Source organism: Haliotis cracherodii, unplaced genomic scaffold, assembly GCF_022045235.1.
Source record: "Haliotis cracherodii isolate W230 unplaced genomic scaffold, xgHalCrac1.p SCAF_5, whole genome shotgun sequence".
NCBI classification, from domain to species: Eukaryota; Metazoa; Mollusca; class Gastropoda; order Lepetellida; family Haliotidae; genus Haliotis; species Haliotis cracherodii.
This window is the reverse complement of record NW_027266308.1, coordinates 3,127,166-3,139,620: the sequence shown is the minus strand read 5'-3', so window position 1 is coordinate 3,139,620 and position 12,455 is coordinate 3,127,166. Positions and strand designations below refer to the sequence as shown.

At 45.9% G+C, this 12,455-nt stretch overlaps 1 protein-coding gene across 1 annotated transcript; it reads right to left on the bottom strand.

Annotated features, from left to right (window-relative positions):
• Nucleotides 1-1,426: 1,426 nt before the first annotated feature.
• Nucleotides 1,427-2,182, bottom strand: LOC139442265 (uncharacterized). Its single transcript, XM_071223052.1, has one exon. It carries the CDS (start codon nucleotides 2,180-2,182, stop codon nucleotides 1,427-1,429), a length of 756 nt encoding a protein of 251 aa, XP_071079153.1.
• Between the last annotated feature and the right edge of the window lie 10,273 nt (nucleotides 2,183-12,455).

Genomic DNA, 12,455 nt, shown 5'->3' with positions numbered 1-12,455 from the left:
ATGTGAAAGACCCGTGAAGATCCGGGGTGGAAAAGGTTTTCAGCAACCCATGGTTGCCGTAAAAGGCGACTATGCTTGTCGTAAGAGGCGACTAACGGGATTGGGTGGTCAGGCTCGCTGTCTTGGTTGCGAGTTCAACTCCAAGCATGCTTGGGGCCACCCATCACAGTGGGGAGTTTTGACTGGTGGCAGCGATGGTATAGAGAGCTACGCGAACGGACTATCGCTGTGAGGAGCTTGATACTTGGAGTGTATTACGAGTAATCATAATTCTTGTCATGACATGATTCTTGGTGGTATGCGGTGCCTAACACCAACATACTCGTATCGTTTCGTAATAGTGTCGTGTGTACCTCCGAGTGCCTGTGTGTCAGTGGGTATACTTGTGTGTAACTGCAACTGTGTGTGTTATGCGTGTCCATGCCTACCTGTGTGTCATTGTGTGATTATGTGTACCTATGTTCATATATATGTGTGTGGTCCAGTGAAGATTCCGGGTTAGCATTGGTTTTCAGCAAGAGGCGACTAACGGGATCGGGTGGTCAGGCTCGCTGTCTTAGTTTATGCATGTCATCGTATCTCAATTGCGTGGATCGACGCTCACAGTCAATCACTTGTTTATCTGGTCAGACTCAATTATTTACAGACCGCGGTCATATAGCTGAAATATTGCCGAGTGCGGTGTAAAACAACAAAAATGGTTACCTGTGTATCAATGTGTGTTCATGTGTGTTCATTTATGTACCTGTTTGTCAGTGTGTGGGAAATTGTGTGCCTATGTGTACCTGTGTTGCTGTGTGTTGCTGTGTGTAAATGTGTGTCTTCGTGTGCCTGTATGACCATGTTATGTGTGTCTCCCTCTCTGTAAATATATTTTTTTTATCAAGATAGTTGCCACGAATTTTACAATTAACCCTTACAGACTCACATACCAAAAGACGTTAAAAGATGGTACTTGTTGTTACCCTGTCTGGCGCTCGGCATAAAGGTGCTTAAACAAGGACAGGTCGGCTCGGAGTCAGTATACTGTGTCTGAGTGGGGTATTCATGTTAAACTGCGAATTGTATCTAAGTGAGCTAGCACTACAAATCGGCATTAGTCCGGCTTAAAACAAGTAGCCACACACACACGTGCATGCACGTCGCTATATAAGTGCAATAATCTTGGACGCGACGTTAAACCCAAGTGCATCTTAATATTTATCTCGGTGTGTAAATATTTATGTACGTGTGCCAGCTTCCAATATTTTCTTCTCATCAACATAATTCATCAATTCAATGTGTCCGATTCTGCCCAAAATACATTGTTAATAGCTGCAGAAGTGAACAATTGATATTTCCCTGCCAAACCGCTTTGATCTGTACAGCCATATTGACACCATCACGGAAAATAACAGTTCTCCTGAGAATACCAATTTCATTAACGTCATTGCATGGGGCCGTGCTCATTGACAATAAAACCACACCCAGCTTGATGAGGGCGGTGGTCACACTGGCATGGAGGGGGGGACACAGGACCGGGGAACGCTGGACAGAGACGACTGGCGCGGGGAGGGGGACTGGACAGGGTAGGGGGACTGGACCGGGGAGGGGGACTGGACCGAGTTGGGGGACTGGACCGGGTAGGGGGACTGGACCGGGTAGGGGTACTGGACTGGGTAGGGGGGCTGGACCGGGTAGGGTAGGGGGACTGGACCGGGGAGGGGGACTGGACCGGGGAGGGGGGCTGGACCGGGGAGGGGGGCTGGACCGGGTAGGGGGGCTGGTCCGGGTAGGGGGGCTGGACCGGGTAGGGGGGCTGGTCCGGGGAGGGTGACTGGACCGGGTAGGGGGGCTGGACCGGGGAGGGTGACTGGACCGGGTAGGGGGGCTGGACCGGGTAGGGGGGCTGGACCGGGTAGGGGGGCTGGTCCGGGGAGGGTGACTGGACCGGGGAGGGGGACAGGACCGGGGAGGGGGACAGGACCGGGGAGGGGGACAGGACCGGGGAGGGGGACAGGACCGGGGAGGGGGACAGGACCGGGTAGGGGGGCTGGACCGGGGAGGGGGGACTGGACCGGGGAGGGGGACTGGACCGGGGAGGGGGACTGGACCAGGGAGGGGGACTGGACAGGGGAGTGTCTTCCCTAAGGTGTCTTTGGCCCTCGAGTATAAAACAACCATCATTTGCAGAGACGGCCATCACAACGTGGCGGTGGGCTAGTCTTATGGTTGAAGCGTTCGCTCGTCACGCTGAAGACCAGGTTCGACTCCCCAACGCAAGTCGTTGAAGTACAAAGTGCACGGATGGACCGATGCGTGTTCTCGAGGGAAAAAAAATACGTCTCTGCAAATGGTGATTGTTTTGTGTTTGAGTTTTATTTCGGGACCTGAATGAGTATATTAAAACGGAAGCTTTTCAAAAGTCATAAGTTATTACCCATGGCTAATTAGTTGTAAATTGTTCATTCATGATCAGGACACTAGTGGTAATACGTGACGGCGTTAACATGAATAACGGACGTTCGGTGCTTATTGTAAGCATGGATGGGGAAGTAGACACTCTTCTGTCTACTTGAGAGCGAATACTTACAGCAGCGGTTATATAGATATGTATATTCATATTGAACGTCTGAATGGCCAACAGAGTTTCGAATGGGGCCCAAGCAGTTATCAAACCATATGTATATCCACTGAAGTATGCATGAGTGGGTGGTCGGCTGAAGAGAAATTTCTGAGTGACAGCAAATTCAGGACCTCTACCAATACACACTGTAATGAAAATATGGCTGATTCAGCTCGATGTTTGGCAGTCATTCTGCCAGACACCGGCTCCAAAGCTGGACATTTTTTGCAATTAGTATAGAAACCAGAATGGCAGCCTCCGACACCGGAACACAGTCGCTGATTGAAAAGTCTGTTTCCCACTGAAAACATGTATCAGAAACCGGAGGAGGTAACAGTTTCCGTCCAGAATATACTGATATCAGCCCTGTCTCAGCAATACTCGGCAAGTATCACTCCTTCATCCTTCAAGTCACACCCTCCCTTCATACCTCCAATCACACACTTCCTTCATCCCTCCAATCACACCCTTTTATCCACCTCCAATCACACCCATCGTTCATTTCTCCAATCACACCCTTCCTACACCCCTCCAATCACACCCTTCCTTTACCCCTCCAATCACACTCTTCCTACACCCCTCCAATCACACCCTTCCTACACCTCCTCCAATCACACCCTTCCTACACCCCTCCAATCACACCCTTCCTACACCTCCTCCACCCCTCCAATCACACCCTTCCTACACCCCTCCAATCACACCCTTCCTTTACCCCTCCAATCACACCCTTCCTACACCCCTCCAATCACACCCTTCCTACACCTCCTCCAATCACACCCTTCCTACACCCCTCCAATCACACCCTTCCTACACCTCCTCCACCCCTCCAATCACACCCTTCCTACACCCCTCCAATCACACCCTTCCTACACCCCTCCAATCACACCCTTCCTACACCCCTCCAATCACACCCTTCCTACACCTCCTCCAATCACACCCTTCCTACACCTCCTCCAATCACACCCTTCCTACACCTCCTCCAATCACACCCTTCCTACACCCCTCCAATCACACCCTTCCTACACCCCTCCAATCACACCCTTCCTACACCTCCTCCAATCACACCCTTCCTACACCCCTCCAATCACACCCTTCCTACACCCCTCCAATCACACCCTTCCTACACCCCTCCAATCACACCCTTCCTACACCTCTCCAATCACACCCTTCCTACACCTCCTCCAACCACACCCTTCCTTCACCCCTCAAATCACAAACTTCCCTCACCCCCCAAATCACACCCTTCCTTCACCCCTCCAATCACACCCTTTTACCCACCTCGAATCACACCCTTCCTACACCTCCTCCAACCACACCCTTCCTTCACCCCTCAAATCACAAACTTCCCTCACCCCCCAAATCACACCCTTCCTTCACCCCTCCAATCACACCCTTTTATCCACCTGCAATCACACCCATCGTTCATTTCTCCAATCACACCCTTCCTACACCTCCTCCAACCACACCCTTCCTTCACCCCTCAAATCACACCCTTCCTTCACTCCTCCAATCACACCCTTCTAAGGACACTGCAGACTAACTATAGATGCCGCCTAGCCCCAGCGTGGACAGGGTGGTAATTTTATATGAGGTATTTGTTTCTTCTTTTTGTGGTATCTGTCTGAACAGTGAGTGGGTAAGTGAGGTTGATTGGACGCCTTTTTTAGCAATATTCCAGCAATATCACGGCAGGGGACACCAGAAATTGGCTTCACACAGTGTACCAATGAGAGGATTCGAACCCGGGACTTAGCGTGACGATCGAACGCGTTAACCACTAGACTACCCTTCATCCCTGTCTGGACAAACCAAACGTAAGCGCATAAAGCATAGATTCCATAAGTGATGTGAAGAAAATAATCAAGCTCTATTAAGTAACGAGTGAGTACAATGACCTTGTTTAAAGTAAAAACAATTCTGATAGATGACTTACAGACTCAGGTTTAGACGACGTTCAAATGTCAAACAGCCTTGGGGTCCCCGAAGACACTGTCCAGCTTGCTCCACACCAACAATCACGTACCCTATTCCTTTGAAGACGGATGTATAATTCATTCAGTCGAAGCAAGTGGATCAGTTACTAAATTAGTTAGGCAGTTGAATAGAAAGTTAAAATGACAAGGGTGAGCTGATGGAACTAGGGAACAACTGTGTTCAAATCTTCCGGTGAGTTAAGCCGAACGAGCTACGGAATACCTACATTACAATGTTACGTTTGGTTGGTTGGTTGGTTGGTTGTTTTTTAACGCCGCACTCAGCGATATTCCAGCTTTATGACGGCGGTCCGTAAATAATCGAGGCTTGACCACACAATCCAGTCTTTGACATCATGAGCATCAATCCACGCAATTGGGATACGATGACATGCATCAATGAAGTCAGCGAGCCTGACCCCCGATCCCGTTAGTCGCCTCTTTCGACAAGCAAAGTCGCCTTTTACGGCAAGCATGGGTTGCTGAAGACTTATTCTACTCCGGATATTCACGGGTCGGGGGAGTTAGTGAATAATGGTGTTAAAATGAGACGACAACTTGAGCTCGGAAGCTACGGAATTACGGTATTACTGTAATACTTGAGGTTGAACTGGGGTGGTTAGTAAGTAACTGTATTAAATGCTACTTTAGGTTGAACTGAGGCGGTTAGTAAATGAGACTGCGTATTTGTTTAAACTGGAGTTCACAATAAACTATACATGACAGGCGAGGTAATGAAGGATAACATATTATGCAACAAAATAAATGGACCTGTCAAGGTCTAAATGAAGTCAGACGCTCACGGTTCTGTTACGATGTTAGCCGCGGATCATGTTGGGGTGAAATTTGAAAGTTCTAACGGCTGCGGCAGATCGATACATGAGCCCACTGAGACCTTCAACTGCGAGAGGTAGGTGTCACGATTTTTGAGTGGCAAGTGCCATTTCTCAATGAAACGTTTATGTCGGGCTTTTAAGTGTGATTGTTTAAGTAAAAATAATATTAGAAATAATCATGGAATGTGTTTTGAACGTTTTCTTTAGCGAGCGTGTGGGTTGGATTTCGTGCCTCTTTGGCCAGTATGGCAGTGACTTAATATTCATTATTGTTAGAGGAATGCTGGTTGCGTAGGTCGTAGGCGTGTAGTACTGCGGGTAAGTCACTATCGCAACCGTGTGGTCCGGACAGTCCAGGGATCATAATCGCATTCTAGCCCGGTTTGGGAACGTATGGAATCCCAGAAGAGAAGCCTGGTCGCGCGCAAGGTCACGCTTTTTTACGCAATTTTGATAGGGCGAGGAGACAACGCGACATATTGACCTTCAACAGTCGCGCTGCCGCATTGTCGCCCTTTGGTGAAAAAAGATATAATTCAAAGCGCGACAATGGACTACTCGAGAAGGTGACAAATGGTCAAAATGTTCCATTGTGCGCTAAGGTTAATTGATACGTTCGCTTGTTTATGTAAGGGAGACAACTCGGGCACGAGGATTTCATTTCCAGTTGATCTTGCTTATCATCTGGCCACTAGACACTGCATCCCTCTGCTGAAGTACTCTCAATCTGACGATGGTGGTTATGATGATGATTATGATTACTATGCCATTATTATTGTTTGCGTTGTTGTACTTTCCAGTCCCACCTCTGCGCCCAAGACACACACCCCATGACCTTGATAATACGACCATTTGTATATTGTGTAACGTTTCTACAAAATGTTATGCTTTGTGCTGAAGGCGACTAATTTCGCCGCAATACGGATATATAGATGGTTTGGAGATTCTCAGACCTGCAGTGTTCAATTCAGAATTCCCTCGATGAAGAAGCCTGCTTAATTCGCATTGATGTCATAATCTTCGCTTTGCATGTCGAGTTGTACATAATGCATGTGCAATCATTCATCAACGTCACGCCACTTGTCATTTCACGAACAAGATCTTGCGATATCTCGTAGCTGAAATCGCCTCGGAGATTTGGAGGCAGAATCAGTGTTGTAAATAGAAGCTATTGCGTGTTGGAAGCGACAATCGGCTGTAGGATGTTCTAAATGACCTAATATCCATTTTTAAAGTGGTAAATATTTCAAAGGCCTGGGAGACAATACCTGTTTAGAAGAGGTCGATCAATACAACGTTAATGGCAGTTTGGAACATGGCGGAAACCAAATTGAGAGCAAAATGAGATCTAATTAAACATGGGTGTCACACCCTTTCCTACCCGATGTAGTGAACCAATTATCTACGTCCTCTCAAAGTTTCCGAAAACACACTAAAAAGTCAAAGTCAGTGTTGAAAATGAAGAGATTATATCTGCTCGTTTCTGATATGTATTAAAGACAATTTTAAAATACCTACAACTTCATTCAAAACGAGTTTTAAATTCATTTATTCATTCGGGGCGGTGGGGTAGCCAAGTGGCTAATGCGTTCGCTTGTCACGCCTAAGATCCGGGTTCGATTCCTCATATGGACAAAATGTGTGAAGCCCATGTGTGGTGCCCCTAAACGTGATATTGCTGGAATATTGTTAAAAGTGGTGTGTAAAACCATATTGATTGATTGATACGTACGTACATTGTTAATGCTTAGATTAGCTGTCCGTTAAATAAATCAATTCGCTATACTGCCTTAGTTATTCATATATTCATATTCATATCTGTCACGCCCCCAAAAAGAAATAACCCTGGTAAACGATTGCCCCAGACGATACACAAGAATATAACGCCCGTATGCACATCCAAGGAAAAGCCCTGTGCATCGATGAGAAATACACTGTAGGCAATGTGTATGCACTATCAAAGCCTATTCGGCTTTCGCTTATTGATTTTGCTGAAAGAGAAGCTTGGTGTTGTTGTTTTTCTACAGAATGTTTACCAACATGTATTTGTAGATGAAATCTGCAAGGATCTAACTTTGTTAGGTACGCGAGTGCGATACCCGAGTTTCATGATAGACGTTTTGAAGAGAGCGGGAGTAAGTAAATACCGAGTGTATGAACTCGTGAGCTATCTTAGGTAAATAATGAAGTTTGAGCCAGACAAACCAGTGATTGATAATATAAGTACCACCTGTTACGCGTTGATTCCCAGATTTAAGCAGTATGTTAATCCCGAAATCTGTACGAAAAAGAACCTAGTGGGAACCCAACAAACAACCAACAAACGGTATACAATCAACAAATGTATTACAAAATTAACTTGGATTACAATCAATAAAAATTACTGCACAACAATAACAATGGCAGTACACAATAGGGTGGTAGTACAATCTTCAATGGTAATAAATAATATGATGACAATGGTCAGCATCAAATACAAAAATACAGTGGTGATAGCAAACGTCAGTGATAATATTATATTTTCAGCCGCGACATTGGTCACGCTTCTTTGATTGGCTGAGCAGGGAATCAGGGGTGATGAGCGCTCCTCACATTAAAGCTGGTACCGAAGAATATGCGTGTGTGAGATTTTTCAGTTCAACTCGCTTCCAAAAACACCACAGAATATCCCATACAAGTCCACGGTATAGACCACACTAGTATCGAAATATAGTAACTTCCTGACGACTACTCAAATTAAATAATACTACATTTCTGACGACTCATCACTGCCAAAACACAATGCAGTGAGCGTCCACCGAATCTCAATTGAAACAATATAACACAGTTACAATCATTGTTTGACAATACAATACACCAACGTATGACCCCCCCCCCCCCCACCCCCCCCCCCCCTTCAGAGTCACGCAATCATTCAAGTCGCCCAGTCTGGCCACCACACAGTCCATTGTATCGCCTCTCATAACAAGCATCTAGTGTATGGATATCTAGCATATCATCTAGTGTATCATCTAGTGTATCATCTAGTGTATCATCTAGCATATCATCTAGCGTAGCATCTAGTGTATCATCTAGCGTATCATCTAACGTATCATCTAATGTATCTTCTAGTGTATCTTCTAGTGTATCGCCTAGTGTGTCATCTAGTGTAGCATCTAGTGTAGCATCTAGTGTAGCATCTAGTGTAGCATCTAGTGTATCATCTAGCGTATCATCTAACGTATCATCTAACGTATCTTCTAGTGTATCTTCTAGTGTATCGCCTAGTGTATCATCTAGTGTATCATCTAGCGTAGCATCTAGCGTATCATCTAGCGTAGCATCTAGTGTATCATCTAGTGTATCATCTAGCGTAGCATCTAGTGTATCATCTAGCGTATCATCTAGCGTATTATCTAGTGTATCATCTAACGTATCATCTAACGTATCTTCTAGTGTATCTTCTAGTGTATCTTCTAGTGTATCTCCTAGTGTATCATCTAGTGGATCTGCTAGTGTTCCATCTAGTGTATCATCTAGTGTATCATCTAGCGTATCATCTAGTGTATCATCTAACGTATCATCTAATGTATCTTCTAGTGTATCTCCTAGTGTATCATCTAGTATATCTGCTAGCGTATCATCTAGCGTATTATCGACTGCATCATCGACCGTATCATCGACTGTGTCATCGCTGTTGTGTTTCCCTGCATGTCATCGAAGACATCCATATTTGCCCACTCCCTTTATAGGCAGGGGGATCTGCGGTTGAAACTTTGATCAAGTTTCCATCAACAGCGACTGAAATCTAACCACATATATCATACACATATCGATCACGCTTTCTAGACGGTTTGCCGAGTCATCATCAATAACCAAAGATTTATGTTCATCATCTGCCCTCCCGGCTACTGTTTATGAGCGTGTCTGCAGTTCTTGTTCTTTAACTCAGATGTGAATAAATAAAGTCTTCCTATAACACATTCCATTTAAGTCTATAGATCGATTTCGACCTGTTCTTGCTGTGGCTGTCGGCCTTATTGATCGATTTCATGCAGTCTAACACCAATGTCACCTTTTAATGAAATGGACATCAATGGGGTTAGCCCGAAAAATGCGGCCCCAAGAGTACAATGTCATAATGACATGGAGAACTCCTCACAGCACGACACACGGCGAATGAGGGCAACAAGAGTGAGTGAGTGAGTGAGTTGGGTTTAACGCCGCTTTTAACAGTGTTCCAGTTATATCACGGCGTGTCAGCTTAATGTGGGAGGAAAGCCCCAAGTGATGCAGGTCTCAGACGTTTACCACTTCGGTGAAACCCTCGAGCACGGGTATGGTGCTGACAAACCTAGAAACATAATCGGGGCGAACCGGGATTCGAACCCACAATCATAGGTTTCTGGCGTACCCAAGGGACGCAACTCTGCCCAGCGAATCGCGGCGCCTTACACGACTGGACCACCCGTGCCCCCGAGGGCAACAAGAAACAGAACAAACATGGTCGCTTGTCCTTGTGTATGACTTGATCAGACAAGTGAGTGAGTTAATTTGGGTTAACGCCGTTTTGAACAGTATCACAGGGCATGTCAGTTTAACAGTCCAACGCGAAACCCTAGGACATAGACTGACAACCCTAGAAACATAAATCAGTCGAATTCATAGGATTCTGGTATGCGTAAGGGACTCAACTCCCTCCCAGTGACAAGCAGGTATAGCGAAACCATCTGTAATGAGTGAGTATGGTTTTACGCCGCTTTAAGCAGTATTCCAGCAATATCACGGCGGGGGACACCGGAAATGGGCTTCAAACAGTGTACCCATGTCGGGAATCAAACCCAGGTCTTCGGCCTGACGAGCGAACGCTTTAACCACTAGGCTACCCGTCCACCCCATCATATGTAATGAGTCAGTTTGCGGTCAAAGTAGTCCCATGTCCCTGAGATTACTCGCGCAACTGCGCGTGACAAGAGACTGGGCTACCGTCTAGAAGGACAGTGGAATTAGACTATAAACATTACAGTGTGCTGATTGGTTAGCACAGGGTCCATAAATATTAGAGAGAGCTGATTGGTTAGCGCAGGGTCTATAAACATGACATGATGCTGATTGGTTAGCGCGGGGTCTTTAAATGTTATAGAGTGCTGATTGGTTAGCGCAGGGTCTATAAACATGACAGAGTGCTGATTAGTTAGCGCAGAGTCTATAAACTTTATAGAGCGCTGATTGGTTAGCGCAGGGTCTATAAACATGACAGAGCGCTGATTGGTTAGCCCAGGGTCTATAAAAGTGACAGAGTGTTCATGGTTAGCGCAGGGTCAATAAACATGACAGAGTGCTGACTGGTTAGCGCATGGCCTATAAACGTGACAGAGTGCTGATTGGTTAGCGCGGGATCTATTCAAATTTCTTTACTACAAAGAGCACACGTTTAGTTCTTCAACACAAACAATTAGAGAAAACAAACTGTGGACTCACTGAGCCTTGTGGACAGCGTGTCGCTCGGCGTCGGTTCAGATGCTTCTTCCGGAGGCAAGGGAGTTAACTGACTATAAAAGTCCAGTTTCCACCCTTGCCGAACAAGGCTGGAATTATGGAGTTATATTTTGGCTGGACTAACGAGTCTATGCATAGTCCAATCATACGACATACGGTTCATAAACAATATGGGTTTGAACGTGCAGATTTCGGTCGACAGCAGGATTTGCAAAACGGGTGTACCGTCAACTGGGCGTCGACAAATATTTTTCCAAATCTTATCATGTTTGTAATCAAGGTGCTCACGTGATTTGATGCCCTATGCGAGGTAAGACATGTAATATTACAATAAATACTTTGATCATCGATCAACTTGACTGGGCGCCGCCGTTATATTAGAAGCAAATGCAGTAATATTGGAGACGGAATCTAATTGGTCAATAGGAGGGGTATAGAAGGGATATAACTCTCAATAGCCACTGGTGACGCAACGATCGAGCCCAGACATTCCAGCCGACAAGGGTGGAAACTGGATTTTTACAGTCAGTTAACCCCCTTGTTTCGGGAAGATGAGGCAGACGCGGTTCGATCCTCAACAACTGGTTTGTTTGCAGGGGATGCGTTGAGACGGCTTGCGGGCAGTTGGCATTAATCCACTCGTGAATGGGAACATTAGCTGAATTTTTTATGCAATGATTTGTATTTGTAGACTTGATCTCAGCCTGTCCCCTGTCAAGATAAGCCTGATTCGTTGCATATACATATGTGAAATGTGTATCTGATCACTGCAAGTGTGACTACCTGGAAGTCAGGTACAATTGGTCCGTTTTCTGGAAAGCCTATGGGACGTTTTGGTAATTGAATACAATACATGTTTTTCTGTATTTGTAAACAATAATATGTCACATTTGGCCTACTTTATCTTAAAATTCCTGATATGTTATTAGTTGTTCAGTTTTAGTGTTATTTAAACCCTGACATGTTTAAAATGAAATGACGTTTGTCAGAAAGTTTATCGCAATAGTGGGTGTGTGTGGGGGGAGGGGGGGACAGAGCCTGCTCGCCGATTCATCACAACAGTCAGCGCGGAGACCAGGTCTCCTGAATAGACTACTGGGCTCGTTTACTGTTTATCAAATTCGAGGAATGTAACCTCACAGCAGTCCTAAACATGGTGTAAGATGAAAATGTAAATTCTGCCGAAACAGGGGGCACGGGTAGCCCAGTCGTCTAAGGCGCCGCGATTCGCTGTGCAGAGCTGCGTCCCTTGGGCACGTCAGAAACCTATGATTGTGGGTTCGAATCCCGGTTCACCCCGATTATGTTTCTAGGTTTGTCAGCACCATACCCGTGCTCGTGGGTTTCACCGAAGTGGTAAACGTCTGAGACCTGCATCACTTGGGGCTTTCCTCCCACATTAAGCTGACACGCCGCGATATAACTGGAATACTGCTAAAAGCGGCGTTAAACCAACTCACTCACTCACTCACTCTGCCGAAACAGATTCCACTTAGCGTAAAGGGCTAACAGCTGTGGAAACTACATGAATGGACCACTGACAATCAATGACACCAGGTGTTC